The sequence below is a fragment of the Canis lupus genome, chromosome 8 (genome assembly GCF_011100685.1).
Source record: "Canis lupus familiaris isolate Mischka breed German Shepherd chromosome 8, alternate assembly UU_Cfam_GSD_1.0, whole genome shotgun sequence".
Lineage (NCBI taxonomy): Eukaryota > Metazoa > Chordata > Mammalia > Carnivora > Canidae > Canis > Canis lupus.
In genome coordinates this window covers 36078762-36099315 of record NC_049229.1, presented here as the reverse complement: position 1 = coordinate 36099315, position 20554 = coordinate 36078762, and the positions used below count along the sequence as shown (strand labels likewise).

The 20554-nt window shown below is 35.4% G+C and overlaps 1 protein-coding gene across 6 annotated transcripts in view; it reads right to left on the bottom strand.

Moving 5' to 3' along the window:
- Positions 1-20554, bottom strand: part of MNAT1 (MNAT1 component of CDK activating kinase) — a 188579-nt gene that overhangs the window by 130330 nt on the left and 37695 nt on the right. For all 6 annotated transcript variants that reach the window (XM_038544873.1, XM_038544877.1, XM_038544874.1 and 3 more), the window contains 2 exons: positions 6380-6532; positions 4540-4613 (listed from right to left, as the gene is read on the bottom strand). In XM_038544873.1, the coding sequence (XP_038400801.1) occupies positions 4540-4613; positions 6380-6532 (227 nt within the window). The remainder of the gene's footprint in view (positions 1-4539; positions 4614-6379; positions 6533-20554) is intronic.

Genomic DNA, 20554 nt, shown 5'->3' with positions numbered 1-20554 from the left:
AAGTACAATTTTGAAGTCTTTTTGACATCCAAAATTTATAATTAAAGCCCTTAGGACTTTCTCACCCTTTCAAAATAAGCATACCCTGAACCAAGAGAATAATCTATTTATTATAAAACTAAGAACAAACCTTTGAGATAATCCCTGGGGCCAAAAGGAACAAGAATTTTTATGTTTAGATTGTCATAACCACAGAAAGGAGCCTATTGTTAATGCTATAAGAAAGTTCATCTTCATGTGTACCCCTTCTATTGTAATTTTATGCCATTATTCAAAATTACAGTATTTTAAAGCTTTTATATTTGTGATGTTGAAAGGATTCAAAATGAAATTTATTTAACCAAATGACCAACTCCCAATTTCTAAATCCTCACATAGATTCCTTAGCCACCCTACTAACTCTATTCCTCTCACTCTAGGCTTAAGCATCTTCAATAGCACCCTTTGACCTTCATTACTGAGTTTAATTTTCTTTAAGGTCCTTCAAAATATGGCCCCACTCTGCTGCTTTTTCTGTCATCTCCTACTATTTCCCCAGTTAGCACCCCACATTCTAGACTCAGACTAGTAACTACTCTGAGACTAGTACGAACTTTCATGGACTCTGAGAGTCAGAAAACTCTATGTTCAAAATTTGGCTTCATTATTTACTAGCAATGTAATCCTGAGTACAACATTTAAGTGCTCTTTACCTACTCTCTGTATGCAAAATAGGGATAAAAATGTTTATCTCAGAGTTGTAAAAATTATACGATAATGTGAGCACTGGCACGTAGCAGGTGCCCATTAAATTAACATTTTATACTTTTGATTAATGCAGAGATAGCCAGATATCACAGGCATTGAATTAATCATCTTTGAAAGGATGAATAAAACACAAAATAGACAGCTACTGAAACAAGATTTTAAAAGGAAGTTTTATTTATATCCTAACAATTAAAACAATGACATACAACTAAGTGGTGGAGCCATACCCTAACAAAACGTAAAAGAGCTAAAACTAGTCTTTCCCTCATTGCTTCACTCTCCACCTAACAAAACAATAAAAAAATACTAATACTACCTGTTCTCCAGCTTTTATTTTCTTAATACCATACGACTGCTACTGCTTAAGGTCATGAATTTTCACTCATCCCTGTCTGCTCTTTCTACTTCATCTCCTGTATCAAATTAGTCCTTGAATATTCTGTCTAAACATCCCTTTATCTATTCCACCCCCCACTACCTACTCTAAGTTCTCATTATTTCTCGTCCAAATTGTTGTAATGGCCCCTTAAAAATGTTACGCAGACTCTAGGATCTCCTGTCAATATTTCACATCATTATCACACTACCTTGCTGGCTCACTATTGACCACAGAATAAAATCTTACCCTGATAGCCTAGCATGCAAAGTTCTCATTAACCCAGGTTTAGTCTCTTTCTTAAGCCTCATTTCTAGTCATTCTCCATTTTCTACTTCCTATAACATTATTATTTGCTCATTCTCCAACATATTCAATACCCTGTATCTCTGTAATTTTGTCTTTTGCTAGAAATGTTCTTCCATCCTCTTCCCACCTGGTAAACTCCTATTCTATCTTTTAAGGTCAAATTCAAATATGACCTCTTCTCTGATCAAACTATACTTCTATTCCTCAATGTTGGAATAATTGTTTTGTTATCTGTATTCTCATAATACTATACAAATAAATGTCTATACTACTTTCACATTATATTATAGTTACTAGTTTACAAAAATTATTTCCTTCTTTAGAGTCTGAACCTACTGAAGGCAAAGATCATATATGCCCAGCAAGTAAAGTGCACATATAACAGTTAGTATTTGCTAAACTGAGCTGAAGTTCAGAAAATAAACCCTAAGTCCAAGAGGCTAGGCCCCAAACTTCATCAATATTTTCTAATACAATCAGAACTGTTCTATGTTCAACATGATCAAAATTAGTAGCTGATTACTTACGTCTGTTAAGGGAGGGAAACACACATACATACTCCTTAAATACTTTAACTTAAAACATATACACTAAGTGTACAGTCATTCTCTAACTTAATGACATACAATGAATGTCTAGCCTTTAATTAGTTTAATTGCTTCTTTCTTGTATAAATCATACTTGCCATCTATATTGTTCAGTTTCCATTTTCTAAAATGGAATAAGAACTTGAGAAGCAGAATCCTTCAGAAGGTATGCACTTTTTTCCTAACCATATAAACTACTTAATAAAATTACATAATTACAAAAACAAGTACAAAAGAAGGCTTTTTTACCAATGCCAACAACTCTCAGCATATAAGTGAACTGGTGGGGATCCCTGGGTGGCTCAGTGGTTTAGCGTCTGCCTTCGGCCCACGGCATGATCCTGGAGTCCTGGGATCGAGTCCTACGTCAGGCTTCTGCATGGAACCTGCTTCTTCCTCTGCCTGTGTCTCTGCCTGCCCCTCTCTCTCTCTCTCTATCTCTAATGAATAAATAAATAAAAATCTTCTAAATAAATAAATGGTAAGATAAGTACAGAGATATACTTGAGAACATCTTCTAACAAACAAGGTTCATCAGGTATTCATTATGCTTTTGGCTTCAATCAGCAAATTTTATGGAAGGTACATTTTAGGTACATTTTAACTCCGTTACCCCAATGGGTCAAATAAGTGGAGGTAGGTAAGAATGCTTCAACATAACTGCAACTGAAGATAGTCCCTCATGAATATACATGATAGCAGAATCACTTTCAACTTAAATGCTCTGAGCCACTGTTTTCTTATCTGGTAAAAAGGAAAGGACTATATACGGTACAGCTGTAATATCCAGACTTGCTCTTACTGGTCAATCCTGGCTCCTGCTTCTGAACATAATATGGTCTTACCTATGGTCCCCCAACTGTTCTTATCTTCAAACTAATTCATCTTGTAGAAAAAATATACATTTTTAAAAATAATGGTTGAACCAGAACCTTATTTTAGAATCAAGATCCCTACCTCCCTTACCCACCTTCTTTGTCCATTGGTTTTTTTGTGTTTTTTTTTTTCTAAGATTTTATTTATTTATTCATGACACAGAGAGAGAGAGAGAGGCAGAGACGCAGGCTCCATGCAGGGACCCCAACATGGGACTCAATCTCCGGTCTCCAGATCACACCCTGGGCTGAAGGCGGCGCTAAACCGCTGAACCACCAGGGCTGCCCACCTACCAACCAGACTCTTAATTAATCACATTGCCTTTAGAATAAACATGAGCTAGATTTCCTCCTGCTTACTACCCAACTGCCTATTCTATACTTATTACCTATGTACAGCCAGATTTCTACACTTGCCCAATTCTTTAAAATTTCTTCTGGTTTTAAAAAAAATAAGTTTCTTCTGGTTTACCTTCTCAGTCTACATCCTAACTTTTCTACTTTGCCTAGGCACTCCCAATTCTACCACTTTTTCAATTAAAATTCAAACCACTGATGGTTGTTCAGATAATACATAGAGCGCAATGAATAAAATTAGAATGAAAAAACAATGGCTCCAAGGCACTAAAAGATCCCATAAAAAGCTTAATTTATAGTCTGTACACGTTATTTGCTATGACATGACAAATGAACTTAGATATTTAAGAAAAATTTCAGTAACAGTAAAATAAAAAGATTCTCTGGGTTTTTCCTCACTTAATAAAGAAGTTTTAATGGCATTAGAATACTCCATTGCTCAAGAGTTTAAGTTTTCTAAAAACTTTCCATATATAAACCTCCTTCTAAAGAAAGATCAAGCTGTTATATTTATATTTTAAATATGAAATAATAGAAGTATAGCTTAGCTATACTAGGTTTGAGAGAAGAATAAAAAAGATGATTTGTTCAATTCTCTAAATCTCATTCTTATTTTCACAGTCTGTAATTTCTGTATCATTTCCAAACCAAGTATAGTAATAATTATGGCAGCTATAAAAAACATTAATTTTTTTCACTGATGTAAGACAACTTCCAGGCTTTTTAACATCTCTGAAATCTTATTTAAGAAAGCAAAAATAATTCTTTCTTTTGATGAACATGATTTTGACTAATCACTAAAGAAAAAGCATTAAGATTACTCTAACCTCTGATTCTAGGAGAATACTGAATAAAAGAATGCCACTTCAATAGTCAACTACTTCAAATTATTTTCAAACTGCTATATGCACAGAGACATATATGATAAACATATGACTTTAGTCACCATAGACACAGATAAATATTTTTTAAAAGAAATCTGTGTACTTTTTCCTTGTGTTGATTCTAATACCTCATCAACATACAGATGATATATACAGATTCAGCCTTTCTTTGCAGCTATAGTGATATTATTTTTCCTGAGACAAAATGTTTACTACTTAAGTATGTCCTTTTCTTAAGTATGCCTTCAATTTAACATGATTCAAGTACAACAGCAAGTTAATAGGTAAAACACCAGTTATCACAACAAAACTTGTTATAAATTTTATGTGAAATGTTTATCTTTTATCTAAGAGATAAAAGCATACAGGGTAACACACCAAAAGTACAAGCATCAAAAACATACCAATTTCTTCCACTTCTTCCAGGAAATCATTATATTCTCTTAGACTAGGAAAGTCTTCTTCTCTTTTATTGTATCTTTAAGAGAAGAAAAAAATGAACATATCACATATCTCTTGCTTTATATATTATCTAATTTGTATCTTCTTATTTTTTCATGATACACAGAAAAGGGTTGCTTACTGTATAAAACAGTTTTCCTGACATCATGTTTATAACTAGAACAAGAATGCTGTTCTTATATTCTTATGACAATAGAGAAGGAACAGAATCAAGAGAGAATGATAAAATATGTTAAATCCTTCTAAAACTTCAGGAAAAGAAAGAAAAAGAAATTAGGAGCCTGATTTACTTCTTATAAAGATTTGATAATTTTCAGAAAGGTAAAAATTAATTCAAAAAAACACCTTCCTATTTTTCATGAAAATTATAGTCTAAAGCATACTAAAGACCAGGAAATTCTGTAAATATTGTAATGTATCTGTGAAGAATTACAAAACTACAATGGATCACAATTAAAAAAAAAAAAAAAAGAATCTAAAAGACTATCTCCCAGAAGCAATACAAATAATAAAAGACACTTAGGACACTGATAAAATAACACAGGTTAAGCACCTAGAAAGATGTTGCTAAAACACTGGTGACCTAGGAGGTACCTGGTTAGCAAAATCAGCTGGGGGTCCAACTCTCAGTTTTGGCACATGTCACCATCTCAGGGTCGTGAGATTAAGCCCCAAGTGAGGCTCCACGCTGAGCAGAGTCTGCTTGAGATTCTCTCTCCCTCTACCTATCCCTTCCGCTTCTGCTCTTGTGTACACACTCGCTCACTCTCTCAAATAAATAAATAAATCTTTACAACACTGGTGACCTAGAGACGCCTGAGTGGTTCAGTCAGTCGGCTGAACGTCTGCCTTCAGCTCAGGTCATGAACCCAGGGTCCTGGGATCAAGCCCAGAGCACAAGGCCCCCTGCTTCACGGGCTCCTGCTTCTCCCTTTCCCTCTGCCTGTTTCTTCCCGTTTGTGTTCACTCTCTCTGTCAAATAAATAAATAAAATCTTTGAAAACAAATAAATAAAATACCAGTGACCTAAGTTGAAACATATACCACTAAAAAATATATTATAATAATAATACATTAAATTTATATATTCCTTAAACTTCAAAAACAATAAGGTATCCTTTTTAATAAAAGGACAGATAAAACTCAAAACTATTCACAGAGTAAAAACTAAATTATAAATGAAAATGACAATATTAAAAATAGATACATTATACAAACACAGATAAATATAAAAATAAATTACAGCTAACACATTATTTTCTCTAACAGCCTTCAAATCTCAACTTAAATGAGATACCTTTCACAGGCCTCACCTGGCATCAATGACCCACACCAACACTCAGTCACTAACTTCAGAATATTCTTCTCAATTTATAATTACACAGTTGTTTAGTTTGCCTGTTTTATTATCTATCTCCATACTATCCTACACTACTATACTGTAAGTCTTATGAGGGCAAAGTTCATAGTTATGTCACTCATTTCATACCTAGTTATGCATAACACAGCTTTTGCACACAGTAAGTACTAATATATGTTAACTAAAGTAAAAAATGAATAGTGAATAAACAAACTGTAAAACCATCCATCAAAAGGATCTACTCTTCTCTAACAAAGGTTAGATAAATATTCTCTAAGAACTTAATAAATTTCTGTTCAACAAATGCATATATGAACTTATTCACTTGCCAAACTGTATTTCCATCAGTAAATAATTATAGCAATTATTGAAATAATACTTAAAGTCTTCGTATACTGAATCATTCAAATAATAATACTTACATTTTTAGCACTTTTTTCCGAATCTCAACCTCCTTGTCCACAGTAGGATCTTCAAAGAGTTGTACCCTGAAGTTGCTCTTTCTAAGTGGAGTGCCACACTCAGGACAGTTTCCAGCTCCTCTCATAAACAGTAAATCCACGCAACTTTCACACCTATAAGGAGAAAATACAAGGTAACCAGTAAGCCAGTACTCAAATCCACAACAATTCTGTATATAGTTAACCTTTTTTTGTTGTTTTGGTGGTTTTTTATTTGGGTGTGTTTATCTGGCAGGAGAGGAGAAATAGGAAAAATAATCACTGCTATTTAAGTCTCATACAAAAAAACCTTTGAGATAATATTTATTTTCATTTAGAGCTTACTTTTCAGACATAGTATCCCAAGGGATACAAGTTTCATTTTACAAATTAAATTTACAAATTAAAACAAATCGGCCGAGGCTAGGCAGATTCTGAGATAGCAGGATAGGGAAAAGTCAAAGAGGCATGTAAAAGAGTGGTCTATGGTCACCTCCATTCTTAGTACAGTAACACTCTTAGACTGAGGCAAGAAAAGCCTCGGCCAAAGGCCTACACTTTAAAGAAGTCTGCATTCCAAATCACTAAAACAAAGGCTTATTTTTTCTCTTCCAGCCTTGTAAGGAAGTTTTTTTGAAAGTTCAGTAAGCAATTGAGCAAATGGGAATTACAAGGGAAAGATGCTAGCTGAAAGAGGTCTTCCTTGCCCCAACCCCACAATGCCCCAGGCCAAAGGAGAAGGAATGGATGGTGTGCGCCCCAGTATCTACGGACAAAGGAGAAAATCACCACAGCCGTGCCCTGAGAAATCAAAGAAGGTATGGTTCCTCATAAAATCTTTAATCAGTTAAAGTTTACTGCCCCAAATCCACCAAAAGGACTGCCTAAGAAAGCCAAGTTTTCCAGATGTGTCCCTTCCCTCTTCTCTTCTTGAGAAGTGTAATTTGGGGAAGAGAATTTCCTGGAAGTCTTAAGTTGGAAAAACAAGGACCTGGAGAGGTTAACCTCTGTGTACTGGATCCCTAGGGACTTGACAGGATCAGTTCACACTGTTTTGATGGGTCCAGGCACACTAACCATTCCTGCCCTAAGACATCCATGCTACAAGTAGAAAGGCTGGCTAGAAAAAAAAAAAAACAGCTCCTTTAGCCTCTGGGGCTTGAGAATGCAGACCTGGGAAGAAAGTGGACAGCATGGAATCTCAATATTGTGCCAAAGATGTAGCCTGATTCTTAATCAATATTTAAACATTTTGATATGTAGCCCTCCAGTTGTGATCTTGCCCAACTCCACATACATTAAGGCTATACCAGCCCTAATCACTCCTTTCTTAGTATTATCTGAAATTATTTATGTGTTGATTTTCTGTAACCTCTATGAGGATGCAGGATGTATTTATATTTCATGAGAGCAGGAATCTGGCCTACATTGTTCTCTATCCCCAGTGCCTGACAGATGGTAAGTACTCAATAAGCTATACATAAAAAAAAATAAAATAAAATAAAAAAAGAATATAAGAGCGGAAAAGAGAAATTCTAATGAATAAGGGAAATGTTTATTTCTTCCAGGTATGTAACTGACTTGTGGAATAAGCTAAATGAGAAGAGTGATACAGAGAAATAAGAATCTTTAAGATTGGTTATTAGTAAAATAATAACATTGACCTTTACTAACAATAACATTGACCTTTATATATTTCTCTTAACACTGTTACCAAATATTAGAGGGGGAAAAAAATTCCTAAGAGAACACAGATCACATTTGTCATTATCAAGATCAACAAAACCCCAGAAAATTCACTTTAGGATTTGAAAGATTTCAAGTGGTGCACTTCTCCTAATCTTTATGGTTAGAGAAAATGAAATCTAACTCCAGAAGTTGAAAATGAGCAAACTTTAAAACTACATTGATGGGGCACTTGGGTGGCTCAGTTGGTTGAATACATGCCTTCGGCTCTGGTCATGATCTCAAGGTCCTGAAAACAAGCCCCGAACTGGACTCTCTTGCTCAGCGAAAAGTATGCTTGTCCCTCTCACTCTCCCTGCGTGTGTGTTCTCTCTCTGGCTCTCTCTTGCTCTCGCTTTCTCTCTCAAATAAATACAAATCTTAAAAAAAAAAAAAAAAAAAGACTACACTAACTAGGGGTGCCTGGGTGGCTGAGTCGGTTGAGCCTCTAACTCTTGGTTTTGACTCACGCCATAATCTCAGGGCTGTGGGTTGAGCCCCAGGTTGGGCTCCTAGCTGAACTGGAGTTGACTTGGGATTCTCTCTCCTCTTGCCCTGTCTTCCTCCTTTTCATGTGTTCCCGAGTGCACGCTCACTCTCTCTAAAATAAATAAATCTCGGGATCCCTGGGTGGCGCAGCGGTTTGGCGCCTGCCTTTGGCCCAGGGCGCGATCCTGGAGACCCGGGATCGAATCCCACGTCGGGCTCCTGGTGCATGGAGCCTGCTTCTCCCTCTGCCTGTGTCTCTGCCTCTCTCTCTCTCTCTCTCTGTGACTATCATAAATAAATAAAAATTAAAAAAAACAAATAAATAAATAAATAAATAAATCTTTAAAAATAAATAAATAAATCTACACTGACTGGGGGTACCTGCATGGCACAGTCAGTTGAGTGACCAACCCTTGGTTTTGGCTCAGGTCATGATATCAGGCTCCAGTTTAGCCTCAAGTCCACTTGAGATTTTCTCTCCCTCTCCCTCTCCTGCTTCTGTTCAAGCTCTCTCTCTAAAATAAGTAAATCTTTTTAAAACTAAATAAAACTACACTGACTAAAGATATTTATAAGCTAGAAGCCATCTAAAATACTCAAAACTATGAAACCACAAATACTCTGTATTTCAAGGTCTTGGAGAATAGACTCAGTTGATAATTCACTTAAAAAGGTGTTACAGGGGGCACCTGGGTGGCTCAGTCAGTTAAACGTCTGCCTTTGGCTCAGGTCATGATCTAGATCTAGGTCATAGGATCAACCCCCATATCAGGCTTCCTGCTCAGCAGGGAGTCTGCTTCTCTCTCTCCCTCTGCCCCTCCCCATTGCTTGTTTTCTCTCTCTCAAATAAATCTTTATAAAAATTTTAAAAATTTAAAAAACAAGGTAATAAATACTTCTAAGAGTTATATTCCATATTACATATATTGTTTCCACAGCCAGTTCTATATCTCTACTTTTTAAAACTTTACCTTAAATCATAAGTTCAACAGTATTTAAGAATTTTTAAAATAATTTTTTTCCTATACAACTTTTTCCCTTTCTGATTTTAACTGCTACAAGACCAAGTAACTCTTTTCTTCAAGCTCAAATATACAAGCACACAGAAAAAAACTGAAAGCTCTACTTCATTCTATTCTATGTCTCACTTCTCACCAGAAACATACTACTTTTAGAGTTAATGTGACCAATTCTACATATTTATAAAGTGCATATTTACAAAGTGCATATTTAATTTACATTAAAACAATAAAAAAGAACAAAAGAAAAAGCTAGTAATTGTTAGTTCACTGCATCTGGCAACAGAGCAACCAAAACAGTAGTATATGGACAGTCTTTGGAACAAGAGCACAAGAAAGTTTTTCCTACAAAATCTTGTATTTCCCAGAGCACAGGAAAATTTGCTGGAAAAGCTCAAATCCTTAGTCATTACCCACTCCCAAAGACATCGTTAGTTTTCTCTTTTTTAAAAAAACCAGAATGGCGGCACACCTGGGTGGCTCAGCAGTGATCCCGGGGTCTGGGGATCAAGTCCCACACTGGGCTCCCTGCAAGGAGCCTGCTTTCCCTCTGCCTATATCTCTGCCTCTCTGTCTCTCATGAATAAATAAATAAAATCTTTAAAAATAAATAAATAAATAACAGAATGGTGCCCACCTTCTTTACTCTCTAAACAATTTATTTTTAGATTTTATTTTCTTCTACCAATATTTAACTGCTTATATTCCTTTGCAAAGATTTAACTTATTTTATTTTTTTCAAAGGAGTTATATTTCATGCAGGATTTCAATACTTATTAAAATAGATTAATTAACTTAGAAAAGGTTAAATAATCCCAAATTTTGTAATTAAAGACTTTCTTTGGAGTAATCTAGTTTTATCAGGACTTTCCATTCTTCTTCAGCTCACTGGCTTCCTGAAACAACTCAAAAGTCTATGGTCCTGGGATGCCTGGGTGGCTCGGTCAGTTGAGAGTCTGCCTTGGGTCAGGTCATGATCCCAGGATCCTGAGAGTGCCCTGCTTGGGGCTCCCTGCTCAGCAGGTAGTCTGTTTTTCCCTCTTCCTCTGTCCCCTCATCCCACTCCCATCCCACCCTGCCTCCCCCCTGGCTCATGTGCACCCACTCTCTCTCAAATAAATAAATTAAATAAAAGAAGTCTATGGTATTGAAAGATAAACGTGATAATTTCTGTTAAAGAAAAATTTTATCCCTATAATAAATTATTCCTTAAATTCATGTGTACTGAACTCTACAGGGTAAGAGCTAGGTATTACTAGGAGAATTTTTTTCTCTCAAAATATGCTGCCTAATTTTTCTAAAACTTTTAAATAACTTTTCTGTGACTTAATGGTTACACTGATATGTATCACTTTATACCTAAAAGGGAATTCATAATCTATCTACTCCAGAAAAAAAACTACTGTAAAATAGTGCTTCACAATATTAAGCAAAGAATTCATCCATAAAAATAGAAGGAATAGAAGTTTTAAAACATTATAAAACACTATAAATTTCCCCTCATAGACCCTGGGAATAAAATTTATATACTCTCAAAATAAAAAAGAAAGAAATTATAGAAACCCATTTTTTCCACTTAGAACTCAAAATAAATAACTATTCAATCTTCTGTTGACTATTAGCATTTAGCATGCAATTTACAATTAAGAAGCAAATAATATAAGGCACAAATTCAAATAGTATGTTTAAGCCCATTTTAAGCCAGAAAAATAGAGCTACATAGGAAAGAGCTAGTAATTTAGTATAGCTATGCCAAGAAAACATGAGCTTCCTCCCCACCCAACAAAAAGTAAATTATATTTTCCTTACAAACAGCAAGGACCATGGAATACACCTAACTTCCATTTTTGCCCTCTTTTCAGTAAACTCCTAAGCCAAATTTATATGCTTTGTTGAACAACATTGTATATATTTTCTAGACAAAGGTTGGAAAAGTAAGGAAAGAGGTTAGAAGAATAACATGTATTAGAAACATTATGACATAGATATGATTTTCCTTACTATAAAGACGAGGTCAAAAAACTGGTTTTAAATCATATAACTAGTAAGAATTGGCTAAGGTCTGCTTCACATTCCATATTTTCTTTCAATCTTACTTCCTACTCAAAACTTTTATAACCTAAGTAACAATCCCCAGTGTCTAACTCTAGCCCAAATATCTTTCCTGAGTTCCTAGTAGACACTGCCTATTGCACAGTTCCTCTTTGATATCCCACAAGTACATTTTTTTATTTAGAAAGATAAAGTTACCTCAAACTCAGTTATGTTCAAAACCAATATCCTTCACTCTATTAAGGATACAAAGAGAGTAACACCAACTTTGTATGTAAGGGCTCATAATATAGTGGTCAAAATAGAAAAGAAAAAATAAAACTCTATGATAAAGGTATACTCTGAATACTATCATAAGCTCTCAGCCAAAAAGCAATAGCTCAACAAATCATACTGCAAACTTTTGGCCAGTGAGTATGAACACATCACACTCCAAATGCCCCAAGCCAATAACAGTTCGAAATACACTATGCTGAATGGCATATTTCCTGAAATATGTGGCCTCTACTCTTCTGAATCCATTCTTGCTGCCACTGATGAATAGTTTTGACCTAGAATAGCCAAAAAAGCATGGAGGTGATGGTATTGGATGCTGACATCCAAGTTTTGCAAAGGCTCAAATATATGGTTGAAGAAACAGAGTGGTCAGTTAGAAATTGAAAGAAAAGTCCTCTAGCTAACTTTATGAAGGCCTTCAGAAACAATACTGCACACTGGGAGACCTGATAAACAATTATATGAATGATAAAGGAACCTGGCCACCAGGTACATGCAGAGCTTTGGAGAATTTAAAGAAAACAAATTGCCAGTAGACCAAGCCAGGAATGTAGATTTATAGAGACCATTACTCTAACTCTATATTGGGAAAGCTAAGAGCAAATTCAGTTAGTACTACGAAATCCAGAAATGCAGGTCCTACATTAAATAAGATATTCCCTTTACTTTCACAATGATTCAAAGGAACTAAATATATATTTACCTAAATAAGCAAAAATATTTGCATTATCTGAAAAAGCTATCAACAGATCCCTCCATTTTCTAACTACGTATCTATGGAAGCCATATCGTCTTCATTGATTTCAACAGAAATAACAACGTAGGTTCACTACAGAAGCAAATATCACAATCTAGCTGTCCTCTCTTAACCCAAACATCAAACGGATTTGCAAAACGTACAATGCTACTCCAAAATTTTTGTTTTGGAAAATACATTTTATAAAATAGTTACATAATATGTAATATGCTTACAATTTTTAATGAGTATGTATTTTCAAATTTTCTCAATTTTATTTTTTTAAAGATTTTATTTATTTGAGAGAGTGACAGAGCAAGCATGAACAAGGTGGTGGGGGGATGGGCAGAGGGAGAGGGAGGAGCAGACTCCCCTCTGAGCAGGGAGCCGACACGGGCTCGATCCGGACCCCAGGATCATGACCTGAGCCGAAGGCAGATGCTTAACCACCTGAGCCACCCAGGCGCCCCTAAATTTTCTCAATTTTAATGTCCAATATGACAAATATTAACAGATACAATCGTTAGAAATAAAAGCTTTTGGGGAGTCCTCGGTAATTAAGGTTCCGAGATCAAAACCAAAATGTCTGAGAACTAGGTTACATGTGCTCAATAAAGGTTTATAAAGAAATATAATCATAGGGACGCCTGAGTGGCTTAGCGGTTGAGCATCTGCCTTTGGCTCAGGATGTGATTCTGGTCCCAGGATCGAGTTCCACATCGGGCTCCTTGTGAGAAGCCTGCTTCTCCCTCTGCCTATGCCTCTGCCTCTCTCTGTCATGAATAAATAAATAAAGTCTTTAAAAAACAAATAAATAAATAAAATCTTTAAAAAAAGAAATATAATCATAATTTAAATGTGAAGGACGAAGTGTGGAAAGGAACCATTTTGACACACTGCACTCTAGCCTTCTCAACAAGGCTTGCTCTCAGGTGAAACTAATTAACAAAAGCCTAACCAGCTGGAGTATTATTAGAGCCTAACTAAACTGGGAGATGGTAAATTACCAACGTAGTCAATTCTAACTGGGAGGAGAAGGGACACACACACAGACACACACATACACAAGCCCCTTTGAAACAATTGTGAACTTAACAGTCCAAAAGCATAGGCTCACTAAAATCCGGAGACCTAACAATAAGAGTATAGAACACTTCCCTTCCCCCTAATACCTCACCACACCTTTACTAAAAGCCTACTTAAAACAATTCTCCTACACTAAAAACCATGTCTAGTTACCAAAAAAATTACAAGCTGTACCAAAGAACACAACTGGAAGACATAGAGCAAGCTCAAAACCAAACATGACAGGGATGTTACAATTATAAAACTAGGAATATAAAACAACTATAACTAATATGCTAAGGCCTGTAACAAAGTAGACAAGATGCGAGAACATGAGCAATATAAACAGAGATGAAGAATGCCTTTGATGGCCTTATTAGTAGCCTGGACACAGCTGAGGAAACAATCTTCAAGCAAGAGGATATATCAGCAGCATCCTCAAAAACTGAAAACCAAAGAGAAAAAGGCTGAATGAACAGAATATCCAAAAACTACAAAACCACAGAACTACAGAAAGTGTTAAGATATGTGTAAATGGAATGCCAGAGAGAAGAAAGGCAGAGAAGAAATATTTGAAATAACAACTGAAAATATTCCCTATATTAACATCAGACACCAAACCAAAAGTCCAAAAAGCTCAGAGAAAACCAAGGAAGACAAATACCAAAATAAAACAAAACACTCCTAGGTATATCAATAGCAAATTACAGAAAATTAAAGATAAAAAATGATGGAAGAAGCCAGAGCAGGGAAGACAACTCACTTATAAAGGAACAAAGGTAAAGAATTTCATTCAACTTGAAAAAATACCTCCAACCTAGAATTCGCTACACTGAAAAATTACCCTTCAAAAGTGAGAAAAAAATATAGACTTTATCAAACACTGAAAAAATTTGTTGCCAATAGACCTGTCGAGTAGGAAGTGTTAAGAAATGTTCTTTAGAGAAAGAAAAATAATGGGCCAAAAACTCAGATCTATATAAAGAAAGGAAGAGCACCTGAGAAGAAATAAATGAAGGTAAAATAATAACTTTATTATTCTCATTCTAATAACATTAGTGCAAGAATTTAAGATAAAATCACCTTTTTCTTCACACTTGCTCATTGGTGTTTCAAAATTAATTCCAAAGATAATCTACATATTAACAATGGCCCTTTTATCTTCAAATATGAAGGATTATTCTTATGACAAAATACAGAATAGCTTTCTGAAGCTTAAAGTGAAGCAAAATTTACTACACATTCTACATAAAAACACCAGTGAATAATACGCTATTTTATGCAGTATTCTTACCTATTACATCTAATTATAAAGATTAAAAATTTATAAATTGTAATTGTACATTTATAAAGTATATAGCAGAATTTTTGTAAAAAATTTACCATCTTAAAAATATTAACTCATTATTTTAAAAATCAAAGTTATGCCCACATGCAAAAGAATGAAACTGGATTCCTACCTCCCACTATATATAAAAATTAACTCAAAATAGACCAACGACCTAAATATCACAGATAAACTCATGGAAGAAAAACTCTTAGAAGAAAACTTAGGAGAAAGGCTTCATGACTTTGGATGTGGCAATGGATTCTTAGATAGGACACCAAAAGCATGAACGCAGGCATGAAAAAAGCATGAAAGAAAAAAATAAGATATACTGGACTTCATTAAAATTTAAAAATCTAGTGCATCAAAGGACATTATCAAAAAAGTGAAAAGACAACCTACAGAATGGGAAAAATATCTGCATATCATATATCTGATAAGCGTCTAGTATCAAGAACATAATAAAAAACTATCACAGCTCAATAAAAAGAAAATCCAATTAAAAATGAACAAAGACATGAACAGAAATTTCTCCAAAAAAGATAAACAAATGCCCAACAAAAACATGAAAAGATTCTAGACATCATTAGACATTAGTGAAATGCAAATTAAAACTACAATGCAATGTCCCTTCACATCCACTAGGATGGCTATTTAAAAAAAGAAGAAGGAAAAAGAAAAGAACAGTAATAAATATTGCTGAAGATATGGAGAAACTGGAACCTTCATACACTGTTGGTAGGAATGAAAGATGGTTCAGATACTGTGGAAAACATCTGATGGGTCCTCAAAAAGTTAAGTATAGAGTTACCATGTGCCCCAGCAATTCCATCCACTCCTCGGTATATACTCAAAAGGACTAAAAATAGGTACTCAAATAAATGCAACTACAAACATGTTTGTGGTAGCAGTACTGACAATAACCTAAAGGAGGAAAGAACACAGATGTCCCACCATATGAATGGAGAAACAAATTGTGGTATATACATACAATGGAATTATTCAACTATAAAAAAGAATGAAGTATTGATACATGCTACAATTTGGATGAACCTTGAAAACATGCTAAATGCAATGTGGCAGACACAAAAGGTCATCTACTATACGATCCCATTTATGTAAAATATCCAGATTAGGTAAATCCATAGAGACAGAAAACAGATTAGTGGTTACCAGGTACTAAGAAGGAGGGGAAAATGAGGAGCAACTGCTTAATGGGTATAGGGTTTTCTTTTGTAGTGATCAAAATGTTTCGGAAGGAGATAAAGGTGGTGGTTGCACAACATTTTAAATGTACAAAATGACACTGAATTGCTCACTTTACAATGGTTAATGTTATGTAGTATGAATTTCACATCAATTAAAAAAAAACTTAGAAAGTGAACTTTTATATTTGTAGTATAAGGTCAAGTTTTCCGTATTCATTTATCATTTCAACAAATGAAACCTTTAACATTAGCTTGCTGCAGAGGTGGGGGGACATCCTTTGTGTACTTCTCCAGTCATTAAGGCAAACCTCCTTTTATAAACTAATATGACTATGAATATCCTAGTCACACAATGTGAATAAGTTTGATCTCACTCCTAAATCAAGAGGTGGTCACTCTGGCTTAATCCAATCAGTGAATGCCATCCTCTTTAACAGTAGTATCGTTGGTTGAAGATAAGCAAGCAACCCAATATACCCCAATGAAATATGAGGAGAGGAAAAAAGCAGGAAAAAAAGCTTATCATTCCTTTTATTTTTCTTTTTAATTTCAATTCCAATATAGTTAATATACAGTGTTAAATTAGTTTCAGGTATACAATATAGTGATTCAACAATTATATATATATTACTCAGTGTTCATGAAGATAAGTGTACTCTTAATCCCCTTCACCTATTTCACCATACCCCTACCCACCTTTCCTCTGGTAACCCTCTGTTCTCTATAATTAAGAATTTGTTTTTTGGTTTCTCTCTCGCACCCTCTCTCTCTTCTCTTTCCTTTGTTCATTTGTTTTGGTTCTTAAATTCTACATATAAATGAAATCATGTAGTATTTGTCTTTCTCTGACTTAGTTTGTTTAACATTATACTCTCCAGCTCCACCCATGTTATTGCAAATGCCAAGATTTCATTCTTTTTTATGGCTGAGTAATATTCCTGTGTATGTGTGCAAATACACATGCATGTATGTGTACAACATCTTCTTTATTTATTCATCTATCAATGGACACTTGGGCTGCTTCCACAATTTGGCTACTGTAAACAATGCTGCAATAAACATAGGGGCAAATATCCTTTCAAATTAGTGCTTTCTTATTCTTTGGGTTCCTATTATTCCCTCTATGCCCATAAGAGAAAGGACCATTTTGTTTATCTAGATGCAAACTTAGCACCGTGAAAACAAAAGCCAAAATATAGAATGAAAACAAAATAATGGTTACATTATTGAGCTATTGGATCAAGCCTTATCTATGGCTATACTTTTCAGTAATAGCTCAATAAATTCTCTAAGATAGTTTGAGTTGAGTTACCTATATGTACAAACAAAAGCATCTAAAATAATATACTATACTATCTAAATGATCTTTTTTTTTTTTTTTTAATTCATGACAGACACAGAGAGAGAGAGAAAGGCAGAGACACAGGCAGAGGGAGAAGCAGGCTCCATGCAGGAAGCCCGATGTGGGACTGCATCCCGGGACTCCAAGATCACGCCCTGGGCTGAAGGCAGGCACTAAACCGCTGAGCCACCCAGGAATCCCCCTAAATGATCTTTCAAAACCAAACTGTCTTCAATTACCTTACTCATAAAAGCAATAATTTCTAAATTAACTCTTCCCCAGAAATGCTATTCAAATAAGAGACATATGTGAAAGCACTGTGAAAACTACCTACATACCCTAAGATCAAGCCACTGATTTTTCTTATTCTAGAATGCATTTCCTTAAATGATAAATCCAGCATTTGCCACATATAAAATAAAATAAAATAAAATAAAATAAAATAAAATAAAATAAAATAAAATAAAATAAAATAAAATAAATAAAATAATAAAATAAAATATAATAAAATAAAATAAAATAAAATAAAAACTAGTACTTAATGCAAGGAATAGCTAATAAGGACCAAAAGTCAGTATCAAGGATTACCAATAGTAAAAGACTCAGGAAACAGGCTGAACAGAGATGGAACTTGAAAAGATTGATGACTCTGAAGTACAAAGGAAGGATAACATTCCAGGCAGAAATCACAGCAAGAACAAAGGTATCAACATTCACAATTTATACACAGATTAATAAACAGAACACTTTGAGGGGGGGAAAAAAAGAGTTCATGTAAGCATGTAAGGCAGTCTCTCTCACCCTTCCTACCAAAGTACTATCAAATGGCAGAAAAGAATGTTATCTCCTGGAAGACGGGACACAGCTACAAATGGTCCTCCACAAGGTCAACATTTCTTCAAATTACCATATTTTATCTTAAAAATTCATAAATGTTCACAGTTTATCTCCCTAATACAATTCTACTTATTTTCACTGAAAAACATCTTAAATAATTACTAGTAATTCAATTACTCAAAATTTTTTCATATTCTTTAGGTAAAAATTGACATCCGAGAAAGATGTCTATAGATTCATGTACCACTAACACTAACAGCACACTTTAAGAATCAAATATATGGGCAGCCCAGGTGGCACAGCGGTTTAGCACCGCCTGCAGCCCAGGGCATGATCCTGGAGATCCGGGGGTCGAGTCCCACGTCGGGCTCCCTGCATGGAGCCTGCTTCTCCCTCTGCCTATGTCTCTGCCTCTCTTTCTTTCTCTCTCTCTGTGTCTCTAGAAATAAATAAGCAAAAAATCTTTTAAAAAATTTTTTTTAAAAAAGAATCAAATATACTTCAGTTAAAAAAGAGAGGATATAAAAAAAATATATTACATATATATCTGGGAATCTGGCATAGGAAAGTAGTAGTAGTACCAGTGAATGTGAAAAGGAATGACAACTCAATAAATGGTTGGGACACCACTGGCTTGCTAGATGAAAAGGGTAGAGCTAGATCCCTATCTCTTACACTATACACAAAAAGAAATTCTGTATGAATAAATGATCGAAACATGAAAGAGCAAACTTTAAATTCAAGAAATTATAAGATGAGGGGATCCCTGGGTGGCTCAGCGGTTTAGCGCTTGCCTTTGGACCAGGGCACGATCCTGGAGTCCCGGGATCGAGTCCCATGTCGGGCTCCCAGCATGGAGCCTGCTTCTCCCTCCTCCTGTGTCTCTGCCTCTCTCTCTGTGTGTGTCTCTCTCATAAATAAATAAATAAAATCTTAAAAATATATATATTAAAATTTTCTATATGGGGACAGGGGCACAATACTACTAAAAGACTCACCACAGTGAGGAAGTTACTTTCTCATCATACATACAAGATAATATTAAGATTATACAAAGAGGTTTTATAAATCAATAACACAAACAATGCTACAGAAAATGAGTAGATCAGACGAACGGGCAAATTATATCATGCAAATCCACTTGCTTCTTAGATAAGAATTCTAGTTATGAGGCACCTGGGTGGCTCAGCAGTTGAGCATCTGCCTTCAGCTCAGGGCATGATCCCGGAGTTCCCAGATCAAGTCCCATATTGCGCTCCCTGTGTGGAGTCTGCTTCTCTCTCTGCCTCTCTCTTTCTGTGTCTCTCATGAATAAATAAAATAAATTTTTTTAAAAAATATAATTCTATTTATGTTATTTCCATGGAAAACTTCCTAGAAAAAGGGACAAACTGCAGCCCCGATGCTGCCATTGATTTCCTGGCCATAATTGGAATCATCCCATTCGAGTTTCCCCTCACTCTCCACTAGCATCTGCTGATCTAGCAAGGAAACCCAGACCCTTATATCTTGAGAGAGCTGATCCCTTGGTTACCATGCTCTGTTTAGGTTGTGCCCGCTGTAGTTACACATTTACTATAATAATGGAATTGGGAGCACCAAGAGGCATCCCAGTGGATCCCTTGAATGCCAGACGTACTTAACCCTGCCTTACTGTGCTGATGATCAGAATCAATTACTCTTGCCAGAATGGTGACTCCTTTTCTTCCCTGGTATCTTTTTCATCCAAGGATCCAAAATAACTATACAACAGATATGGGTTAAAGTCTAATGGAGGGGTGCCTGGGTGGCTCAGTTGGTTAAGTGTCTGCCTTCAGCTCAGGTCATGATCCCAGGGTCCTGCAATCGAGCCCCTCATGGGGAAAAATCCCTGCTCAGCAGGGAGCCTGCTTCTCCTCTCCCTCTGCTGCCTCCCTACCCCTCCACTCATGCTCTCTCTCAAATAAATAAATAAACTTTTTTAAAAAAATAAAGACTAATGGAGTTCTTACTGTTTTCCCTAGTGGGACATTTCCAACTCTGAAAACAAGGACCTACAATGGATGGAAAGTACAAATTCCCTAAGTAATTAGTGGGTACAA